Here is a 24,485-nt window from a genome sequence, read left to right as displayed (position 1 = left end):
TCTCCCATCCTGAATGATTCCTTCAACCATCATTGACTTAATGATCCCTTCTCTATTCCAGCTGCCTTCTCCCCCAGCTCATGAGGCAGGCTTCTAACTGTGGAGCAATATTCCTGGCCCCTGTGTCTATTGTCCTTGGGTGTCAGTCTCATATTATGTTGTTTTATATTCCACAAATGAGTGCAGTCATTCTATGTCTGTCCTTCTCTTTCTGACTCATTTCACTTAGCATGATTTCACTCATTTCACTCTTCATGACCATCCTTATAAGCAATGACCAAACTTACAAGCAAATTTCATGACTTCATCTTTCCTAACAGCAGCATAATATTTCATTGTGTAGATGTACCAAAGTTTCTTTAGTCAGTCGTCTGTTCTCGGGCACTCGGGTTGTTTCCAGATTCTGGCTATTGAGAACAGTGCTGCAACGAACATACAGGTGCAGATGTCATTTCTGTTATACTTTTTTGAACCCTCGGAATATATTCCCAGAAGTGGTATTGCAGGAAGCTCAATTTCTAGTTTTTGAAGGAATGTCCATATTGTTTTCCAAAAAGGCTGGACCAGTCAGCATTCCCACCAACAATAAAAGAGAGTCCCTTTCTCCCCACATTCGTGCCAGCACTGATTGTTCTTGTTCTTTTTGATGTATGCCAGTCTCTGTGGTGTGAGATGATATCTCATTGTTGTTTTGATTTGCATCTCCCTGATGATTAGCGATGTAGAGGATTTTTTTCATGTGCCTTTTGACCCTTTGTATTTCTTTTCTGAGGAAGCTTCTGTTCATTTCTTCTCCCCATTTTTTAATGGGGTTGGAGGTTTTTTAGTGGTAGGGCATTTGCCTTGCACGCAGCCAGTCCTGCCAAGCCGGGTTCAATTCCTCCGCCCCTCTCGGAGAGCCCAGCAAGCTACCGAGAGTATCTAGCCCGCACGGCAAAGCCTGGCAAGCTACCCATGATGTATTTGATAAGCCAAACACAGTAACAATAAGTCTCACGATGAAGACGTCACTGGGCCCGCTGAAACAAATCGATGAACAACGAGAAGACAGTGCTACAGTGCTATAATTCTGTGTTTTTTCAAAAGTCCGGTGGCGCTCTATCTCTCCCGCTGCCTGCGTTCGGTAGTCTCACGTCGCTCCCCCCACTCCAGGAAGGTCAACGGGTGAGGTAGGCAAAGGAACGAATGAGGGCCAGGCAGGTCGGTATCAACTGTAGTTTATTCCAATATTCACTCCACTTCTGCTTCTCTCTCTCAAGCCTGAGCCCCTCTCACCTCTGACTCTGTCCTCTGAAGCCCGAGTTAGAGCCAGAGCTTATAGTCTTAGTTTATATGGCAATGATGTAGGATGGTGACACAAAGGTGGTTTGAACATTAGCAAATCAACAAAGAGAGGTAAGACCACTCCTCCAGGAGATTAACTCAAGGATAAAATCTCATCTAAAGAGATTACTCCAGATTACTAGGAGATCCGCTCAAGGGTGGAATCCCAGTGAGGGTGTGTTCTTTCCTCAGCTAGTAATCCACTTAAATAGTTGCAGTAAATCTACTTCCAATATTTCTAGCAATGTCATTCTGTATGAGCATAGTAAGAGATATAAACTTACAGTTTGGTTCTTCCTGAGAACATCTCACTATATATTCCGCAGTCCTCAGGCCAGGTTAGTCTTCCTTGCCCCAGCAGGGTCCTAGTCTTGTCGTTACTTACTTTTGAATCATGACAGCGTTTGTCCATGATCATGCCCTCAACTTATAGTTGAGTATCGTGGGGCTTTGGCCTGGCCCATTTCGATGCCAGGGTACTCACAGCTTCTCCTGGGTCCATTCAGTCCCTCGTCGGGACCCTGCTTTGGGGGTGCTAGGAACTAAGGTCAACTGAGTCAAGAAAGCAGATCACCCAGGAGTAAATATTATTCAGAGTCAATCAACTTCCAAGTTACAAAGCATAATATTAACTGTCTTCCTGTGTCCATACAGAAAGGACATTGCTTTAAGGTAAACTATGCAAAAGATATAATTTACAATACAAGTTCAGTGTCCTTAGAAGGATTTGATCTTACAAGCTAACAGAATCTGATCAGGGAGAAAAGGTGATTAGCCGATTGGGAAGGAGAGCACAGAGAAGAGTTTACAGATAAATACAGAAGAATGGGAGTAACTTGGGAGCACTGTGATGGGTGTAACCAATAAACCTAAGCTCCCTGTGGCAATGCTATTCTACATAATTCTACTGTCTTGTATATCCTGGATATTAACCCCTTATCAGATGGGTGTTGGGTAAATATTCTTTCCCATTCTGTGGGCTCTCTCTGTATTTTGGTCACTGTTTCTTTTGAGGTGCTGAAGCTCCTTAGTTTAATGTAGTCCCATTTGTTTATGTTTGTTTCCACTTGCTTGGTCAGTGCTGTTTCATCCTTAAAGATGCTTTTAGCTTCAATGTCATGGCTACTCAATATTTTCATTCTTGGAAATATTGAAGAACCTGGGAATTGCGAACGAACAGAGATCTGCCACTGTCACTTCTGCCTCAAGTGCATCAGAACAAGCAGAAAGCAGGGGAATAAGTATCTGTGTGAGAGAGAAAAAGAGACGGATAGATAAAAAAAGAAAGAGGAATGTGTTTAAATGATAAAGGACTTCTGAGGGAGAAAGACTCAGCAGGTTTTGGGAAGAAAGGATTCTACATGGGTATTCACCAAACTGTGAGGGGAAGAGCTTTGAACTTTTGGTGTTCTTACTTCATGTTCTTTCTATAATCTTTTGTTCCTGCTGAAACTTCTCCTCTTAGAGGGGCTCAGCCGTGTCTATGTTGGCACTGGCTCCAGTTAAGTCTTCATGGCCTCAGTATCTGCACCCACAAAGGGTGGGGCCCCTCCTTCATGCTTTTGGGCTGGTGACAGAGTAACTTTTGTTTTATTTTGTTTTGGGTTGACACCCGGTGGTGCTCAGGGATTACTCCTAGCTCTGCGCTCAAACATCACTCTTGGCAGTGCCCAGGGCACCATATGTGGTTCCAACTGGGATGAAATCCAGGTTGGCTGTGTGTAAGGCAGGTGGCCTACCTGCCGTACAATCGCTTTGGCCCTCTGAGTAACATTTTTAGATCACATCTTGGTTTTATTACTTCTTGAGACTCTCATCCCCAGAGGTGCCCCTCTAGCTGCCTGTTTCATAAGCAACCTGAGTATACAACTACGAAAAATAATGGTTAGGATCAGGGAGATAGTTTATGGGGATGGCATGTGCTCCTGACATACACAGAACCCAAGTTTCAATTTCTGGCATTGCAAGGCCTACTGTAGCACCTGGGGTTCCTTAGCCCCCTTATAAAAAAATGTAACAACAGAAAAATAATGATTATGTTACAAAACAACTATTAGTAATAATAAGTGGGGTTATAAAAGCAATAGGATATAATGAAGATTATATTAATCAGTTGCATTTCCACACGCAATTATAATACTGGCAAAAATTAGAAATACAATTCAACTTACTATAACATCAAAATATAAAATAAGTGGGAATTAATTTAAGAAAGATTGTCTATGAGTGTTCCATGGAAGTTTAAGAGCAAAAGTATTGTTCATCTGTTCTAAATCCAGAAATCATGTAAATTGTCAATGTAGACACCCTAATGATAGACAAAACAACAAATTTCTTAACACATTGCTTATATTTCTTTCTCCTACATTTTTAATAGCATCTCTTGAAAAAAACAAAACCAACAAATAGGGCTCTTTTCCACTCTGGAGAAGCCCATGTTCTCTCTTGAACACATATTCCTCATTTCTCTTCCCTCACTAAATTGCTTTCAGTTACAAAAAATTGCATTTCGCTGAAAAAAAAAATCACACTAACCCCAAACCCAAAACCAATAATTTTTTGGCCAGAGGGATAGAGTAGGTGTTAAGATGCTTGCCTTGCTTGAGGCTGGCCTCAGTTTAATCCCCAGCACCCTACATGGTCCCTGGAACTCTGCTAGGAGTAATCCCTGAGCACAGAGTCAGGAGTAAGCCCTGATGCTAGGTGTGGCCACAAAACAAAACAACCCCCCTGTTCTTTCTTTCATCCTTCCTTCCTTCCTTCCTTCCTTCCTTCCTTCCTTCCTTCCTTCCTTCCTCCCTCCCGCCCTCCCGCCCTCCCTCCCTCCCTCCCTTCTTCCTTCCTTCCTTCTTTCCTTCCTTCCTTCCTTCCTTCCTTCCTTCCTTCCTTCTTTCACAGTAGTGTTAATGCTCTTCACTTCACCCCTTGCAGGCCCTCCCCATCCTTTCCACTTGAATTTTGGTAACCTCAGTTCTGTTATCAGAGTTCAATAGTTTGTTTTCTAGTGTCCATTCTCCTTCTTTGTCCTTTACATACTAAATATGAGAGATAATCTGGCATTTGTTCTTTTCCCTCTTATCTCACTTAACAAGATGCCTTCTAGATTCATCCAAGTTGTACCAAATGATAAGATTTCAATATACCATCCTTTTGATTTCTTCTAAGAGCAATATCTTATGTTTCTCCTCATTATTCATATATTTTTATTTATAAATTATGTATGTGACATGTCCTAAGCCATCTTTCTGACAGAGGTGTTAAATGTTTCACTGTATCACTGTTGTCCGTTGTCCATCGATTTGCTTGAGTGGGCACCAGTAACATCTCCATTCATCCCAGCCCTGAGATTTTAGCAGCCTCTCCTTACTCGTCCTTCCCAATGTTGCCGTATTGAAGGCTCTTTCAGGGTCAGGGAAATGAGACCTGTATTGTTACTGTTTTGGGGATATCGAATATGCCATGGGGAGCTTGCCAGGTTCTGCCGTGTGGGTGGGATACCCTCGATAGCTTCCTTGGCTCTCCAAGGGGAATGTTTATATACTAATATTTATTGATATATTTGTTGTATAGTGAGTGTTAAAAACAAAGGTATTTCTTATATATGAACACTATTAATTTCCTTCCTTAAGAAAACAAAATATATTTCTTTTTTCTAATGGTAAACTGGAAGAATCTATTTCCGTTCAATGAAACATATCAGACAGAAGTGCACATAGGTAGGGAGAATTAGACCAAATAAGAGCTCAGTAAGAAAGAAAAAAGGATTGATCAGAAATATTTCCCAAGACATAAAAAAACAAAGTTTCTATAAAGAGATTAGAATGATTAGCTAATTTATGGCCCTTACCTTTAAATGCTTCAGAAAGATTACTAGAAGGTGGATTCTGAAACTTCACATATCTATCTGTCCACCATGTAATTCCATTCCTCAGCATTGGGACTTGAATATGCATAGATGAGTTATGGTTGTATGAAAGAATAATGGTGTCTATAAGGAAAATTTAAATTGTGGTAGAGATGTCAACAAAACATGTTTTGTAAACCTTTAAAGTGTAGAATCAGAGTCTGGGAGATTTCTTAAGCAGGTTTTGTATTTTGGAGTGAAGAGTTTGATTCCTGCCACTATATGACATCCTGAGCACCCCAAGGAGTGACCCCTGAGTGCTGTATTGGGAATATCTGTTTGTAGACCCCCAAACAAATATATATATGTATATACATATTTAATAGTGCAGAACCAGAAATGACTGGAAAATAATCCTAGATTTTTTTCAGATTCTTAACATATAATCTGCCATAGGTACTGAAATAACATCTTTTTGTTTTGTTTTCAAGTCACTTGTGGCAGTTCTCAGGGCTTACTCCTAGCTCTGTGCTCAGAGATCACTTCTGGTGGTGCTTGCGGGACCATCTGGGGTGGCAGGGATTGAACCTGGGTTAGCTGTCTATGAGACAAGTGCCTTCTCTCTGTATGATCTATCAATAAAGATCATCATTTTGTCACAAAAACCCTAATTGTTGTGAAGGAGGGGTACAACTAGTGGTGTTCAGGGATTACTCCTACCTCTGCACTCAGAAATCACTCCTGGCAGGTTTGAGGGACCATAGGAGATGCCAGGAATCAAATTCAGGTCAGCTGCATGCAAGACAGTCCCCAAACAAGGAACTAACTATTGAATAACATTGTTATGCTTAAAATTTAACTAATATTCCTTTATTATTTAATATATCTAGGATGGGAGAGCTGACTTGCAAATGAAGTAGAAAAGTGTATTTTTAAGAAAACGTCAAAAACTGGAACTTAGCTACGGAAGTGATTTCCTGGACCCTTAAGATTTTACATACTTATCAAAGTATGGGACAGTGAGAGACAGTGACATAGCTCCATGGTGGAGTATGTGATTTGTCTTTATGACACCCTCAGCTTGATCCCTGTAACCTTATCCTCACCCCATTATACACAAAAGAAAGAATACAAGAAGAGGAGGAAAATCACCTACCATTGAACATACTGTTGGCAATTGCACCACAAGGAACAATGGGGACCCCATTGTCAGAATAATAGAATGGATAACAGTCATCAACGTTCTGGATTCAAGATGATACAGAAATGAGAGATGTTTTGGTAAACTGTTTTGGAGATTAAAGTAAGAACACTGGAAATATAAGTCAACTTATAAGACTAATAAGTCAGATGATTTATTGGAACAGACTACGAAAATCTTGACTGCTATTTTCTCTGGGCTTCTGACTGACTTAGACTAGGAAATATTTGTGTTGTGGATGTTTGTGTATGTGTGCACACATTTTTCCATGATGTTAAAAACATATAGGCTACAAATAAATCTGTAGGAAATCACTTTACCTGGCCCATGTGTGAAATACTTCACTAAATCTGCACTGTAATGCATTTTAGAAACACTTTTCAGTTGAAGTATAATTTATGTTCTGAAAGTAAGCAAACTGTGAAGTCTACAATAAGATACCATTATAGAGAATCTGTACCTGCATAGCAGAATAGATTTTTATTCTATTTATTATTTATTAGTGATTTATTTATTTATTAGTGATTCCTAAAAATCATTTGGTTATCACTTTCATAATAATAACATCAGTAGGAAAAAAAGGTTTCCTTCAAACTTTTCTTCCTAGCATGCTGAGTATCACCTACCAAGAGGAAAATTTCATAATCCTTGGTCTGAAAAGCTAAGCCAAAAATTTTACTTAATCAAGTAGGTCCCAATTAACTTGTCTAGTTTCAAATATTCCTGTTATAAGAAGGAAATCATAGACAAAACATAGTTACTATTACAATGAATAGTGAATGAAATGATAACTATTGAATTGAGCATGATTCATTTTATTGTTTTAAAGTGAAAAAATGTTTACAACAGCAGTAATCGGGATGGGATCACAAATCACGGTTCTCCCGTTGTTCATCGATTTGCTCGAGCGGGCCCAGTAACGTCTCCATCATGAGACTTCTTGTTACTGTGTTTGGCATACCGAGCAGGTCACGGGTAGCTTGCCAGGCTCTGCCATGCGGGCGAGATACTCTCGGTAGCTTGCCGGGCTCTACGAGAGGGGCGGAGGAATCGCACTTGAGTTGGCCATGTTGGCTGCGTGCAAGGCAAACGCCCTACCACTGTGCTGGAGCGATAGCACAGTGGTAGGGTGTTTGCCTTACAAGCCGCCAACATGGCTGACCCGAGTTTGATTCCTCCGCCCCTCTTGTAGAGCCCGGCAAGCTACCGAGAGTATCTCGCCCGCATGGCAGAGCCTGGCAAGCTACCCGTGACATGCTCGGTATGCCAAACACAGTAACAAGAAGTCTCATGATGGAGACGTTACTGGGCCCGCTCGAGCAAATCGATGAACAACGGGAGGACCGTGACCATGACCATTATTTCACTAGTAATCTGGAAAAGTCATAATTTATGCAAGAAAGAAATGTGCATTTTTGTCCTGAAAACCCTTAGCTTTTGAGTTTATTTTTTAATCCCTTTTTTAAAACTAAATGATCTATTTTTAATTACCTTCAGATCCATACCCAACAGTTGCTTATTACTTCTGGATTGAATATAGGGATGGAGATTCTGATAGAAACCATACAATTTGTAGTACATATAAACATTACCCTGTGCAATATAAAAGCAAGAAGAGAACGAGAAAAGTTAATGGGGAAAAATAAACATGGGTAGGAAATTATAAACATAGTACAGACATTGATGGGAATTAAGTATTTTTAAATATTAAATAGAAATCCAAGCAATCATTTAAAAACTCAGTGTTGGGAGTGAGGATATAGCTGAAAGGGCTAATGTACGGCTTTAGATGTGGAAGGTCCCAGGTTCAATCCCTGGCACTGCATGCCCCCCTCACCACTGCTGGGAGAGACTCTGGACACCAAGCAGGAATAGCCATCACTGGATGTGATCCCAAATACCCCTCCCCCCATATTAGTCTATGTACAGAATTATCAAAGTGATCAAATACATTGGTCATTTGAAATTGGCTTTAAAATTGTATGATTGGTATGTACTTTACTAACAGACTGTATCATGCAAATGGAAGATTCCAATGTGACTGTTCATAATTAATGCTCTATCTCCTAAACAATAAAGACCTACATCCAACAAGACGAAGGCTTAACTTTTTTTTTTTTAACTTTATTGAGACACCGTGAGATAGCTACAAGCTTTCATGTTTAGGTTACAATCACACAATCATCAAACACCCATCCCTCCACCAGTGCACATTCCCCACCACCAATATCCCTGGTATATCCCCCCTTTCCCACTCTCCCCCTGGCTCCATGGAAGACAATATTCCCCATACTCTCTCTCTACTTTTGGGCATTATGGTTTGCAATGCAGATACTGAGAGGTTATCGTGTTTGGTTCATTATCTACTTTCAGCACACATCTCTCATCCCGACCGATTCCTCCAGCCATCATTTTCTTTGTGATCCCTTTTCTTTTCCAGCTGCCTTCTCCCCTCCGCTCATGAGGCAGGCTTCCCGCTATGGGGAAATCCTCCTGGCCCTTGTATCTACTGTACTTGGGTGTCAGCCTTATTTTATGTTATTTTATATTCCACAAATGAGTGCAGTCCTTCTATGTCTGTCCCTGTCTTTCTGACTCATTTCACTTGGCGTGATACTCTCCATGTCTACCCATTTATAACCAAATTTCATGACTTCATCTCTCCTAACAGCTGCATAGTATTCCATTGTGTAGATGTACCAAAATTTCTTTAACCAGTCATCTGTTCTAGGGACCTGGGTTGTTTCCAGATTTTGGCTATTGTGAACAGTGCTGCAATGAACATGTAGGTACAGATGTCATTTCTACTGTGCTTTTTTGCATCCTTGAGATATATTCCCAGAAGAGGTATTGCAGGGTCATATGGAAGCTTAATTTCTAATTTTTGAAGGAGTGTTCCTATTGTTTTCTAGAAAGGCTGGATCAGTTGGCATTCCCACCAACAGCAAAAGAGAGTCCCTCTTCCCCCACATCCACGGCAGCACTGGTTGCTTTTGTTCTTTTGAATGTGTGCCAATCTCTGTGGTGTGAGATGCTATCTCATTGTTGTTTTGACTTGCATCTCCCTGATTACTAGCAATGTGGAGCATTTTTTCATGTGGAAGGCTTAACATTTTTGAGTGTATCCATATGACAAGTTCTATATTTAGTATTAGCAATACTTTAGGATTCCTTTATAATTCTCTGAATCAATGGAATCTCTTATGACATGGAATAGCAGCATTTAAAAATATTTATTTATTTATTTTGCATTTTGGGTCATGCTCAAGGGTTACTCCTCACTCTGCACTTGGGAATTACTCCTGGCAGTACTTGGGAGACGATATAGGATGCTGAGATTGAACGCAGATCGGCCGCATGCAAGGCAAATGCCCTACCCACTGTACGATGGCTCTGGCCCGGAATAGCAGCATTTTGGAAAGACTTTCAATCTTACTCTAAGAACCTTTTAGGGGGTAAGTCTAGCCCAATGTAAGTTGGTAGCCAGGTGAGACTCAGAGTAAGAGGGAAAGGTATTAGTGTGGCCTGAAACAGCATAAGAAACTTCATCATCAAAGTGTTTTCGAACACTGAAAAGGGAAGGTGCGTGGTCATGACACAGAGGCAGACTACAACACCATACACAAGGCAGGTGTGAAGGGAGAGATGTACGTGCAGTGGAAATGACTGGATACAGCTCCACACCCAGAGGAGAATATCTGTGGGTATTAGCAGAGTGGGTAGGGCATTTGTCTTGCACACAGCTGGCCCGGCCAACCCAGGTTTGATTCCTCCGCCCCTCTCGGAGAGCCTGGCAAGCTACCAAAAGTATCTCTCCCACACAGCAAAGCCTGGCAAGCTACTCATGACGTATTCGATATGCCAAATACAGTAACAACAAGTCTCACAATGGAGACGTTACTGGGCCCACTCAAGCAAATCGATGAACAACGGGAGGACAGTGCTATAGTGCTATTCCCCAGAACAAAGAAGACATGAAATCTGCAGATTTACCATACATTTTCCTGGGAACTAAAAAGAAAATCTAACTTTGTTGTTAGTTTTATATTAATAGGCAGTGTTTGAACAACCTCTCATGATTTCTTGCCATAAATTCAGCATAACAGGCCTCTGAGAGCATCATCTTATTTTGATTACTTGGGGGCACAAGGCACAGAACATTTTATGGGGTTCTTCTTTTAAATTCAGTGACACTTTGTGCAGGATTACATATGGAAGGCAGGGTCTCATATGGATCTGGGCCTTGCATGCATGTAATGAGTGCTAATTGCAAGCTGAAGGCCCTGGTGTTTACCCTAGTATTTTGGTTGGATTTTTTGGGGGCTGGGGTGAGCATACCCTGCAATGCTCAGTGCTTACTCCTGTGCTCAGGGATCACTCCTGATGATGCTTGGGGACCACAATGGTGCTGGGGATTTGAAACTAGGTAAGTGTCTTAACACTGTATTATCTCTCTGGCCTGTAATCCTCTTCGTGTGTATGTGGAGGAGGAAGAGGTGGGAGGGAGGCCACACTCAGCTTTGCTCAGGGCTTACTCCTGGGTCTGTGCTCAGGGATCATCCCTAATGGGGTTCAGGGGACCATATGGGGTGCTGGGGATTGGACCTAGGTCAGCTGTCTACAAGGCAAATGCCTTACTTGTTGTAATATCACTTGGGCCCTAGCTTCAATCCTCATTATTCTCATTATTATTTTTTTTTCCTTTTTGGTTGACACCGGTGATGCACAGGGGTTACTTCTGGCTCATACACTCAGGAATTACTCCTGGCAGTGCTCGGGGGACCATATGGGATGCTGGGAATCAAAAGCAGGTCAGCTGCATGCAAGGCAAACGCCCTACCCACTGTGCTTTTACTCCAGCCCCACAATTCTCATTATTTTTCAATTTAGTATTTGCAAATCAACCTACTAAAATGCATTTGTAATTCCAAAATCAATACTTTGTGGTTATTGGAAGAGTTGGGAAGAGTGTTGAAAAGTTTAAGTAATACTTCTAGAGCTAGTATTTCTCAATTTGTTTACTTTTATTTGTTTTACTTTTTTTTTGTTTGTGGGCTAACAAAAACAACTTCTGATAGTGCTCAGAAGTTACTCCTGGCTCTGTGCTTGGGATAACTCCTGGCAGGGCTCGAGAGACCAGATGGGATGCCAAGAATTAAACCTGGGTCAGCAGGACAAATGCCTTACCCATTGAACTATCACTTCAGCCCATTTCTCAAATATTTTTCTCACCCTGGCCCCCTTCCAACTTTGTTTCCTTCCTTTTGCATCCCCATCCTACTGGTTGGTCTCCTAAACTCACAGCATGACTCCTTGTGTCCACAGGGACAATTGGTCACCAATCCACAGTTGGTCATAGGGCTCCCAGTTGAGAAAGACTCCCTAGTGCATGTCATTAGCTAGGGTTAAAGAAGGCTGAAAACAGAGAGAGAGAGAGAGAGAGAGAGAGAGAGAGAGAGAGAGAGAAAGAGAGAGAGAGAGATGAAATAAAAGTTCCTTTTGATGGAGGCATACAAGGGCCAGGATCTCAGAATCTCAGTTGGTCAGATTTTTAAGATAACACTTTTGCCTGAAAGAGATCATTAGCAGATCTCAATACTTCATTCGCTTTTGGGATTTCAAAGGGCACAGACAAACAGGAATTGAAGTCTTGTTGGAGTTTTATCTTCTGGACATTTTTCTCTAACAATTTAAGCTCTCTCAGTCACCAAGAATGAATCACCTCTGTTGGCACCTAGGTTTCAGACTTCTGACTTCCAGACTGTGAGAGAATATATTTATATTGATTTAAGTACCCTACTTCCCCTTCCTCTTCAAAAAACAACTAAAAGAGAAAAAAAACTTACAAAAGTACAATATTAAGTTGAAGAAAGGCAAAAATAAAGGCTTTGTTGTAGAAAACTAGAATTTTGACCTCAAATAAAAGTATAACTGTATTTGTATAACAGAAAACTTTCCCCGCTGATTTTACATAGGTTACACTTATAAGCCAAGAACAATCCAGTAACTTCTATGCTACTTATATCTGCTATTTAAAAATTATTAGAGCTAGAAGATGTATTCAAGATATTTCTGATGCCAACTTTTTCATTAGTAATCAAGGGAGAAATAAGAAACAGAATCAAAAAGCTGAAGTTTCCTAAAACATAAAGTCAGATATTTCAGTAATTTCCCCCATTTATTTAATACTTCAGCCTATATTCTGCATATCTATCATGTAATGTAACTATACTGTGCTTATATTACAGAGGAAGCAAAGATATATGTATTCATTCAGTAAACCTTGATTAGGCACCTGCCTTAAGTCACACATGGCTAAAGACAATTGAAATACAACAAAGACAGATAAACAACTTATATAGCATTATGGAAACTAATAAGTACTATGGAAAGAAATAAAGTTATAGCAAGTTAACTTGGATCAGGAGTGCAGAAATGAGTTGATAGGCAGGTTGTGTTGTGACATGGGGTGGCCCAGTGTAAGCATTTTGAATTGAGAATTGAGTCAACACTTGAAGGAGGTAGGCAAGTAAGTCAAGATACAAGAGCAAGGCAAAAGGATGACTTGTGACACATGGAGGGGGCGATCCACAGCTACTGGAGGAAAAAAAAAAACAGGTTCCAAAAAGAGCCGAGATCATCGGGAAGTCCCAGATGGGGTAGGTACCGCATCCCGCCTCCCCCAGATGGAACCCCGGTGACCAGAAGCCTCTACAAGCACAGCTCGAGTATGCAGGAACTAGGAATTTTCCTCAAAACCACGCGACCGCTTATGCGGCCGCGCGACATCTCTCTATATACAAAGTGATCCATGGGAAGTAAACCACCAAACGTTTCTCCCTGAAAATCAGAGTTAAGTTTGGAGCACGGCCACAGCCCCAGAAACACAAGGACTTAATGCAGAACCCAGCAGCTTGGAGCAGAAAAGTGAACGGACTATGCGTTAATCCAGGCCATCATGTCTGTCCAGAGGGGAAAGGGTGTTGCCCCATTCGCCCTCTCCTCTCTGGAAAGAAAGATGGCGGCCGCATGGAAGCCTTGTGGACAGCAGGTATGAGCCGTGTGGGGGCGACTAAAACCTCATGGGAAGGGGGGCGTTTCGCTCCGCCCTTCACGCCCTACCGAGGCCACCAGTTGCCCCCCACGAGCGGCTCTCCAGCACGGCCACGTCTCCAGTGCACAGAAACCAATTTCTTAACTATCTGACTTTCAGTAGAAATACTTCCAGGGTCAATAAGTAAAATAGCAGATATCCAAAACCAACATTTAATTCTTGAACCCAGCTGTAGAAAGCAAATCACTTCACAATGCTTTTTCAGCATGTCTGATTTGCGGGGGGGGGGGGGCGGTAAACTCTAAATAATAGTGGTGAATCTTTTATTGAAACAATGAATCTAATCAAAGCAGATAGAGTGTTAACTAGAATTCATCTGCCCCACAGGGACTGGGAGGGGTGGGGGGTGGGGTTTTATTGGGGTTCTTCATGGTAAAAAATAAGTATTGGTAAAGGGAAATGTGTTTGATATTTGCATGACTGAGACCTAAACCTGAAAGCTATGTAACCTTTCCCACAGTGATTCAATAAAAAAAAAAAAAAAGGATGACTTGTTTGGGGAAATGAAGAGTACAAGGAGGTTGGACTGGTTGTGAAGGTGGGGGAAAGAATGGAGGTTGGGGAGGAAGAAGTCAGGTAATAAGAATTCAGGGGCTGGAGAGAGTACAATGGGCAGGGCACTTGCCTTGCACACAGATTGATTCCCGACACCTCAAACAGTCCCCAGAGCCCTCAAGGAGTGATCCCTGAGCAGGAAAAAGCCCTGAGCACAGCTGGGTGTGGCCCCCAAAACAAAACACAACAATCAGATCATACTGGCCTTTTAGAACAGCTTTTTTTCACTAGCAGAAGAGGAAGGGATTTGACTGTAGGGATTTTTGAGCAAAGGAATAACATGGCATAACATACACTTCATACACTTTTAAAAACTTACTTTCAATATGAATCGGAGGGAGAGAGACAGACAAGAATAGTCTCACCCATGTGCAGAATATCAAGAAACACCCTGGGGGAAATAAATAAAGCCCAAAGGCAATAGAAATGAAGAGCAGAATGGTCTTCAGTAGGAAGCTTGCTACTGGGTTGGGGCGGGAGGGAACAGTCCAGGAAGGCACAACTGCAACAGTGGTAGAGGGAAGTGGTCACTCTGGACTAGGACTAGGTACTGAAAGGAGGTAAAGTGATGTGCATAAAATCCTATCAGTAGCAATACTATAAAACACAGTGCCTAAAAGTGGGAAGAGGAAAAAGGAAAAAGCTTAAACATTTTTTTTGGCTGGGGGCCAGGAGGGAAACTGGGAACACTGGTGAAGGGATTGGTATCTAATATTGTAGACATGAAACTCGATCATGAATGACTTTGTAACTCATGGTGATTCAATAAAAAATATACATATATGTGTGTATTTTTCAGCCCATTGGCCCAGACTATAGATCCTGAAGTCTCTGGACCCCAGAACCATGGACTCCTCCTAATTCCTCAATACTAAAAGTCCAGTAGGAGCACACTAGATTAGATGGAATCAGATTAGATGGAACCAGATTGGACAGAACCCAACTAATTCAACAAACAAAAACAATAACACAAAAGGATCAACTAGTAACAAGCAACCTAACAATTATTAGACAAGGACTTAGCAACCAACCTTATCATTAGATATAACAATTTTAACATAAAATAATTTTATACTTATTGGGAGCGATAGCACAGTGGGTAGGGTGTTTGTCTTGCACAGGGCCCACCCGGGTTCGATTCCTCCATCCCTCTCAGAGAGCCTGGCAAGCTACCGAGAGTATCCCGCCCACATGGTAGAGCCTTTTAAGCTCCCTGTGGCATATTTGATATGCCAAAAACAGTAACAACAAGTCTCCCAATGGAGATATTACCAGTGCCCACTCGAGCAAATCGATGAACAATGGGATGACAGTGACAGTGCTAGAGTGCTATTGATTTTAATAGTGGGGCTTTATCATCTAATCAGTTTTAACTCTAGAATTGTATCATAGTTGTGACTGTTTTCAACATTAAACAAAATAAGTAAATATGTCAAAAGACCGCGTGGCTGCCCACCTACCAGATGGTCAGACTTCTTCATCAAGATCATGAACGATCGGTTTGAGGCTCTTCATGTTCCTAGAGCGAACAGACGTTATTGGGCTACACTAGCACACGACAGGGACAAATGGAGACGTTACTGGCGCCTGCTCGAGCAAATTGACGATTAACGGGAAGTCAAGTGATCAAGTGATCAAACAAAATAAAAAATTTTTAAAAGTTCACTCCTAGAGCTGGAGACTTAATACAGGAGGTAAGACACCTTGAATGCAGCCACTTCAACTAACTCTGGTTTGATCACCAGCACTGACCACTGTCGGGGGTTACTCCTGAGCACAGAGCCCCTAGAGCCTGCTGAGAAGTGCTGGGTGTCGCCCAACTTTGTCCCCCTGCAAGTTAAAAAAAAATGTTTACTCTAACTGCTATGTTGAGATATGGATAAAAGCAGGTAGGAGACTGCTGCAGAAAATCAAGTAAGAGTTGAACGTAGTATGAACGGAACAGTAGCAGCACGGGTGGAGAGTAATGGGCAGACTCTAGATGTCTTCTGAAGGCCCAACAACAAGAAGGATTGGACACGAGGGGGTAAGAAGGCAAGTAATCAAAAACTGAGATTTTTGTTAGTGAAACACCATGAGGTACAGTTGGAGATTTACAAATTTTTATGCTTGGGTTTCAATTGTACAATGATCAAACACTCATCCCTCCACCAGTGCCCATTTCCCACCACCACGGGTCCCAGTAACCCTCCCACCCCCCACTCCCCCATCCCACCCTGCCTTGTGGCAGGGTATTCCCTTTTGTTCTCTCTCTCCTTTTGGGTGTTGTGATTTGCAAAACAGGCATTGAGTGGCAATCATGTTTGGTCTATAGTCTACTTTCAGCATGCTTCTCCCATCCTGGGAGGATCCTCCCAACACCCTTTATTTGGTGCTTCTTTCTCTATCTGAGCTCCCTTTTCCCCTAGAATGTGTGGCTGGCCTCCAAGCCATGGAGCAAAACTCCTGGTACTAATCTCGGCCACTCTGACGGAGAATGGGCACTGGTGGAGGGATGGGTACTGGATCATTGTATAACTGAAAGAAACCCAAGCACAAAAATTTGTAAGTCTACAACTGTACCTCATGGTGTGTTTCACTAATATTAATATTAGTTTCACTAATATTATATATGTTTCACTAATATCATATATAATAACAATTATATATATACAATTATATATATATATGAAATAAAAGAAAACTGAGATTGAAAAGTCAAGAGTGAAAAACAGTTTCTGTTCTGGAGGGACGGAGGGTTTCAATAAAGTGGGAGAAGTAGACATAGGGAGTACAATTTTGAAAGGTTGAACTTCAAATATTTATTACATATCCCCTTGCTGAAGGAAGCTGGAAATACAAGTATGCATAGTGGAAGAGAGAGTTGAACTAGTGATACAAATCAGAGCTGCTGGCATCAAAGGGCACTTTAAGCCAGAAGATAGATAACATTTTCGAGGAAGTTATATATAGAGAGTTGCATATAGAGAGGAGAAAAAGACTAAAGTCCTTTAGGTGGCAACATAAAGAGCTTGGAGGAAACAGAAGAAAACAAGGAAACTGAAAAGGCATTCAGAAAGCTAAGAGGCAACCCAGGAGTATGGTATTATTCTTGAAAGCATACTTGTATTATCCTGAAAAAGGAATGTCGAGGAGGGGAAATGAGCATCTCCACCCAGAGATTTGACAAGCACTAAGAACGGACTTCGGGGTTTCTCTGTAGTCATTGGTAATTTGCAGAAGCATGGATAACCTCACAATTTCACTGACTTTTGGAGACAAAAACCTGATTAGAGTGGGTTACAAGAGAATGAGAAGACAGGAATCAGAAATAAGCATGACAGACAACTTTTCTGAGTTTTCCTGCTAATGAAAGAATTGGGCAAATGGGGAAAATTAAAAAAAAATTTGTTTTGCTTTGTTGGTGGGGGCACATTGGCAGTAGACAGGATTACTCCTAGCTCTGCACTCAGGGACCACGCCTGACTGGGCTCAGGGTCTGTGCTGGGTGTTGAGGATTGAACCCAAGTCGGCCCTATGCAAGACAAGTGTTTTACTTGCTGTGGTCTCTCTCCCTCCAGCTCCTGCTTTTGTTTTTAAGAGACAAAACAATAGGTTTATGTGCTGGTGAAGGTAAGAATGATGCAGGAGAGAGAATTGGTGATGTAAGAGAAGAGAACTGTTGAGTTAATTCTATCTATCTTTGTGGGTCTGGGGATGGAAGTTAGGGCCTCACACAGCAAGGCAAGTGATTAACTGCTAAGCCAAATTCCTGGCTCTAAGTTCATTCCTTTTAAAGGCAAACAAAGATGATATCTAAGCACAAGAGATATTCAGATTGGAGCATGGATAGTTGCTTTAAGAGGGGTCTGTTTGCAGTGCAGATGCCTGTGGGTGGACAGTAGTGATGTGGCACGTACAGCCAAATCCAGATCCTAATAGTCTATAAGATGCAATACTAGTGATTGTGGGTCAGAGAAAGGGAAACAGCACTCCCAAGAGACATGGGTAGGTAAATTCTTGTTGGGGACATGAGTGAAAGGAGGCTCAGGGAATGCTTTGAAACAAGTGAGATCTTATAATTGACAGGACGCTGTCCTCCTGTTGTTCATGGATTTGCTCGAGCCGGCCCAGTAACGTCTCCATTTTTTTTGAGATTTGTTGTTATTGTATTTGGCATATTGAACACATCACGGGTAGCTTGCCAGGCTCTGCCGTGCGGGCGAGATACTCTCTCTGTAGTCTCAGTAGCTTGCCAGGCTCTCCAAGAGGGGCGGAGGAATCGAACCCGGCTTGGCCGGGCTGGCTGAGCGCAAGGCAAATGCCTTACCGCTGTGCTATCACTCCAGCCCCAATTGACAGAACAAAGACAAAAAAAAAAAAAGAAGGAGGAGGAGGAAGAGAACAAGGAAGAAAGACAAAGAAGAGAAGCACAGAGAGGAGAGAGAGAGAGAGAGAGAGAGAGAGAGAGAAAGAGAGAGAGAGAGAGAGAGAGAGAGAGAGAGGCATTTATGGAAAAGAAAGTCAGCTGGTTTGGCAGAAGTACAATGTCCTCTGTGGAGTTAAAGTTGAGAAGCATTTGGTCTTGGGTGGCAGAAGAGCAATCTGAAGGGCTGCTCTCTCACTGAAGGTGATGGGCAGGACTGGGAATTTCTTTTGCATTTAACAGTTGACTGAAAGGAAGAAAACCCAAGGATATAAAAGAAGTGAGGTTACTCTGCTACTAGATATGTAGGGAGTTGAACTGGAGTGATATAGAGAACAAGAAGTGTGGGGGCTGGAGCAATAGCACGGCGGGTAGGGCGTTTGCTTTGCATGCAGCTGACCTAGGTTCGATTCCCAGCATCCCATATGCTCCCCCGAGCACCGCCAGGAGTAATTCCTGAGTGCATGAACCAGGAGTAACTCCTGAGCATAACCGGGTGTGACCCAAAAAGAAAAAAAGAAAAAGAAAAAAAAGAGAACAAGAAGTGTAGGAGGACAGCTCAGAGAGGGATGGAGTACAGTATCCATGCTACAGGCTGGGATGAGAAGGGAGCGAGGGAAAGAGTTTGGTGATGGGTCTTTCTTTCTTTCTTTCTTTCTTTCTTTCTTTCTTTCTTTCTTTCTTTCTTTCTTTCTTCCTTTCTTTCCTTTCCTTCCTTCCCTCCTTCTTTCTCTTTCTTTTTTCTTTTTTTTACCTTGAGATACACCGTTATAAAGATGTTCTTGGTCAGGTTTCAGTCATCCACTGTCACAACACTCATCCTTCCACCAGTGTACATTTCCCCGCTACCAATGTTTCCAGTTTCCCTCCTATCACCCTCACCCACCCCCAGGCACTTTTCTTTTCTCTCTCTCTCTCTCTCTCTCTCTCTCTCTCTCTCTCTCTTGTCTCTGCCTGTCTCTCTCCCCTTTGGGACATTATGGTTTGCAATACAGGTATGGAGATGTTACCATGTTTGTTCCTTTACCTACTTTCAGCACCTCATTCTTACCCAGAGTGATAATTTCCAACTCTCATAGTGTTCCTTCTCTCTTCCAACTGCCTTCTCCCCCCAGCATTCGAGGCAGCTTCCAACCATGGACCAATCCTCCTGGCCCATGTTTCTACTATCCTTAGGTATTAGTCTCATACTGTGTTCCTTTAATATCCCATAAATGAGTGCAATCATTCTATGTCTGTCCTTTTCCTTCTGACTCACTGCACTCAGCACGAGGCCCTCCATAGCATTGTTGTTGTTCACTGTTTTGGGAATCTACATATGGCAGTGCTGGGGGGGGGGTGTTTCCAAGTGATTCTCAGGGGACTATGTGGCTCCTGGAACCCAATCTGGCATCCTGCAGGCAAAGCATGAACTCTATGAGAAACTTAGGGGAGGGCATGTCTGTAGTTAGATTCATGTATGAAGGGGAAATGGGAGATGAAGCAGAGGGTCTTCTGATGGGGAAGAAGCACAGAGTCCAAAAGAGGGCTGAGAGTGTTAAAAGAAGTCAGTTCTTCACGTGATTCAGGTAAGACTGTGGAGACCCTGAGAAGTTGCCTCTCTGATCGACTTCAAGGAACCCCGTAGGGCATGGTCTGGCAGCCGGGTTTGCTCCAAGGCCATGACTTGCATGGCTTTCATTTTCTCTCACAGGCTGTCCCTGCCATCAAATCCCCCTATAAATCTTTTGTATGTCTGATAACCATCTTGGCATCTGCTTCTCAGAGAGCCTGAACTAACTTAGACTTTAATCAGCCCAAGAATACAAATTTCTCTTAATGTTTCTCAAGCATTTTGAACAGTGTCTGACAGCCTAGGCCAGGAATCAGTCACCTTATAATTGAAACCCAAGCACAAAAATTTGTAAGTCTACAACTGTACCTCATGGTGTCTCACTAATAAAAATTAAAAAAAAAGATGTGGTTAGAAAAGATGAAGTCGTGAAATTCACATATAAGTGGTACTACATGGAAAGTATCATGTTAAGCGAAATGAGTCAGAAAGAGAAGGATAAACATAGAAAGATTGCATTCATCTGGGGAACATAAAGTAACAAAATAGGAGACTAACACCCAAGAATGGCCGAGATTGGTACCAGGAATTTTGCTCCATGGCTTGGAGGCCAGCCACACATGCTAGGGGAAAGTGAGCTCAGACAGAGAAGGGAGCACCAAATAAAGGGTGTTGGGAGGATCCTCCCAGGGTGGGAGAAGCATGCTGAAAGTAGACTATAGACCAAACATGATTGCCACTCAATGCCTGTTTTGCAAACCACAACACCCAAAAGGAGAGAGAGAACAAAAGGGAATACCCTGCCACAGAGGCAGGGTGGGATAGGGGGAATGGCGGGTGGGAGGGATACTGGGATCTGTGGTGGTGGGAAATGGGCACTGGTGGAGGGATGGGTATTTGATCATTGTATAATTGAAACCCAAGCACAAAATTTGTAAATCTACAACTGTACCTCATGGTGTCTCACTAATAAAAATTTTTTAAAAATTAAAAAAAAAAGAATTAGGCAACTGCACATACAGAATGACTTGGAGGGAGAGACTCAAGGAGGGTTCCACCAGATGTGTGAACCTCCCTCCTGACACTGCTACGTTACCTTGGCCGAGTAATTTCATCTCTCAGCACACTCATTTTCTCACTATCAAGTGAGTGATTAGGTTCAATGCCATCTACAACCCCCTGTCATACTCTTACTTGGAATAAAATCTGCTTGATGTTAAGAATTATGCTATACCCCATCCCAGGCCGGGGTCCCGATGGCGGCGGGCTTTGTGGGGGGGGAGTGGGAGGGATACTGGGAGCACTGCACTTGAGGTGGAGAATGGGCACTGGTGGAGGGATGGGTACTCAATTATTGTATAACTGAAACCCAAGCACAAAAAATTGTAAGTCTACAACTGTACCTCATGGTGTTTCACTAATAAAAATTTACAAAAAAAAAAAAGAAGAATTATGCTATAAATTTTGATAGGGCAAGAAACTGGAAATTGAAAACAAAGAATAAAATTCTGAAAGAAAAAGAGGTGTGTGTGGGGTGGTGGTGGTGGTAGGGGAGAATTGGTTAAATGCTCAACACTTTGAGATCCATTGCCCTTACCCTGGTTCATGTTTTGTATTTTTACATTCTAAAAGCTTTTGCTGGAAATCATGCTCTTCGTGTCCAATGTCAAATAGCTCATTGAAAGTGCTTGAATTCCACTTACCTTCATTGCCTTGGGAAGGGAAAAGGGGATTGAGCAGTGGCATTCTATCTCGAAATTACGGGCATTTTCCCGCAAGGTCGCACAATTTGCACATTTCTCTGTGTAATTAACCTGTTAGTCAGAAAGAACAAGGAGTCATTATAAAGTTACATGAGAACGTATCATCACATACAAGTCCCGAGTCTTCAAGCTGTCTGGACCCCGCACATATCTGCAAGGACATGAATAACTGCAGTCTTTGTTCAGCATGAGTGTGTCTGCAGACACTTAGGGTCGTGGGCTTGCTTGGTCTTTCCATTTGAACCTGGCAGCATTGTACTGCTGACCAGGAAGTCGTTATTTTGATGGCATATTTATGTAACCTGTTGTGATGAAGCCATTGACTTTCATCAATGAGGAGGTGTTGCAGGAAGGTATTAGCTCATGAATCAGGAGATCTGGGCTCACAGCCTGAGTCCAGTCAGCTTTATGGAGAAGTCATTTCACTGCTTTTATTGTATGACCAATTCTTATGCCAGCAAATTCTTCTGTGTCCGGAGATTAAAACCACATAGGAAGTGTTCCTGAAATGCAGAGCTATTGACATACATGAAATAGTTCTCATTTTAAAATGCTGTTGCAGTCTGTTTCTTATCAGTCAAATTCTGTTTATAATGGCAAAGTAAACTCTTAAAAAATGAAAAAGGAGTGTATCCCAAATGGACAAATCCTGTGAGCTTTAGCTGAGAGAACCAGTTATAGGAAAATGCAATTAGAACAGAAAGAAAGGGAGGGGTGCCAGTCAGAAGCAGGGTACAGGCCTGGAGTCTGTGCAGTTTCCTCTGCTTTAAGGAGCACTGCACTCAGATTCCTAGGGTTGTTATGGGGTATTGTTGCAATTTCTGTTTTTTTCCCCCTCTTCGCTTTTTTTTTTTTTGGCTTTCTGGGTCACACCAGTGATGCTTAGGGGTTACTCCTGGCTCTGCACTTAGGAATTCCTCCTAGTGGTGTTAGGGAGACCATATGGGATGCAGGGAATTGAACCTCAGTTGGCTGCATGCAAGGCAAATGCCCTACCTGCTGTGCTATCACTCCAGCCCCCCTCCACACTTTTTAGGGATAATTAGCTTATGAAAGGGCAGGAGGAACCAGGCAGCAAAGGGATGCTGGTGGTGTACTGGTGTTGGAACATCATCTGCCTGAAATAACTCTATCATGAACAAACAATTTGTAAACCACAGTATCTCAATTAACACCACTGAAAAAAATTAACATTAAAAAAAACCCCGAAATAGACATACCAAGCATTTAGGATAAATTTTTCATTATAACAGAGTATGAACTTAAATGATAAAACACATGAAATAGTTAGACAATAGCGGAAAACTTTCCTAATTAGTTGTCTACAGTAGAAGTTCACACAGTTTGGTCTACAGGCCAAATCTAGCTGGCTGTTTAAAAAATATTATCATCTTTGCTGAAAGTGAGCTAGGAAAGGCACCCCCCCTCATATACAATTACATTTATATACCACATAGGGTCATTGAGAGAGGAAGGGGGTACGGATCTGGTGGTGGGTGTGGTATTGGAATTATGTGCATGATAAACTATTATCTTGTGCAGGTTGTATTTTTTTTGGGGGGGTGTGGGGTGGGGCACACCCACCCAGTGGTGATCAGGGCTTACTCCTGGTTCTGCACTCAGGGATCACTCCTGTCAGGTGACCACATAGAGTGTCAGACATCAAACCTGGATCTGCCACATGTAAAACACACGGCTTGAAGGTGGGGCATCCCTGAAAGTAGGTATCTTTAGTCCTCATTCTTTATCAGTTTCTTTCTTTGGGCCAAAGGTTTGGGCCACACCCAAGTTCCAGGAACTTGTGGGAGCGGGGCATGTGATACCAGGCCTCTCCCACACCAAGTACATGCTCAGATGCTCAGCCCATTGAGCTATCTTTCTGGCCCACCTCATTTGCTTTATTGATATGATTCATTGGTATCTAGCATTCATTTAGCCTCATCTTTTTTTGTCCAGCCTCTCAATTCTTTGCTTAGTCTTCTGCCAACATAACAAGCATCTAATTTTGGCAGGCCCCAATAAACAAATATGGCTGAGCTGACTCAGTTGAGAAAGTTAGTCTTCACGAGGGTATAGGGAAAACAGTTTCATTGGTGAAAACATCAAGGCTTTGTCCATCTAGCTAAAAGGCATTGTCTCCACTAGCTTTAAAAAAAAAAAAAAGGATAAAATTTGGTTTCCTCTTGCAGGGTTGTTTTCAAATGTGACCAAGTCAGTCCCAAAGCTGAAACTCTTATAAAAATCACATTACAATGTCAAATGTGACAAACCTCTATTTCTGTGATGCCCTTCGCAGACAATATAAGGATGATGCCCATGCAAGTGCAGAATATCCCGACAGCATAAAAGGAGAGGAGAAGTCTCTTGGCTGAGTAGTGTATCCGGAAGGCAGGCAATTGCTGCTGTTTAAAGGCAGTGTTGTCTGGCAATTTGGACTGGGTTATCTTCATACTGGTTCTGTAGGTGACTCAGATATACTTTTGAGACATTTATAATACTACAAATAGTAATACCATAAAATGATAATATTAAACTAGGAAGTAATGCAAACCTTCCTTTGTAGTTACAGTTAAGTTAGTTTTAAGTTAGTACAGTTACAGTCCTAGAATAGTCACTTAACCAGACTTAGCCACTGCTAAGTCTACTTGTGCCACATGTCTTGCCTAAAAAGACCAGACCACAGCAGGGTCTGTGTAAAATGACACACGGTAACATTAGGAAGCATTAC

General features: G+C 42.1%; 1 protein-coding gene across 1 annotated transcript in view; it reads right to left on the bottom strand.

The window, feature by feature from the left end:
* LOC130028784 (cell cycle control protein 50C-like) overlaps window positions 1–24,207 on the bottom strand; it is a 29,489-nt gene extending 5,282 nt beyond the window's left edge. The window contains exons 1-5 of the mRNA XM_056119632.1: window positions 24,028–24,207; window positions 21,698–21,808; window positions 7,860–7,961; window positions 6,324–6,411; window positions 5,171–5,311 (exon numbers count right to left, since the gene is read on the bottom strand). Of these exons, the coding sequence (XP_055975607.1) occupies window positions 5,171–5,311; window positions 6,324–6,411; window positions 7,860–7,961; window positions 21,698–21,808; window positions 24,028–24,207 (622 nt within the window). The remainder of the gene's footprint in view (window positions 1–5,170; window positions 5,312–6,323; window positions 6,412–7,859; window positions 7,962–21,697; window positions 21,809–24,027) is intronic.
* Between the last annotated feature and the right edge of the window lie 278 nt (window positions 24,208–24,485).

The sequence above is a fragment of the Sorex fumeus genome, unplaced genomic scaffold (assembly GCF_029834395.1).
Source record: "Sorex fumeus unplaced genomic scaffold, SorFum_2.1 ptg000041l, whole genome shotgun sequence".
Classification (NCBI taxonomy): domain Eukaryota; kingdom Metazoa; phylum Chordata; class Mammalia; order Eulipotyphla; family Soricidae; genus Sorex; species Sorex fumeus.
The sequence above is the reverse complement of the archived record's forward strand: the minus strand, read 5'-3'. Positions and strand labels throughout refer to the sequence as shown.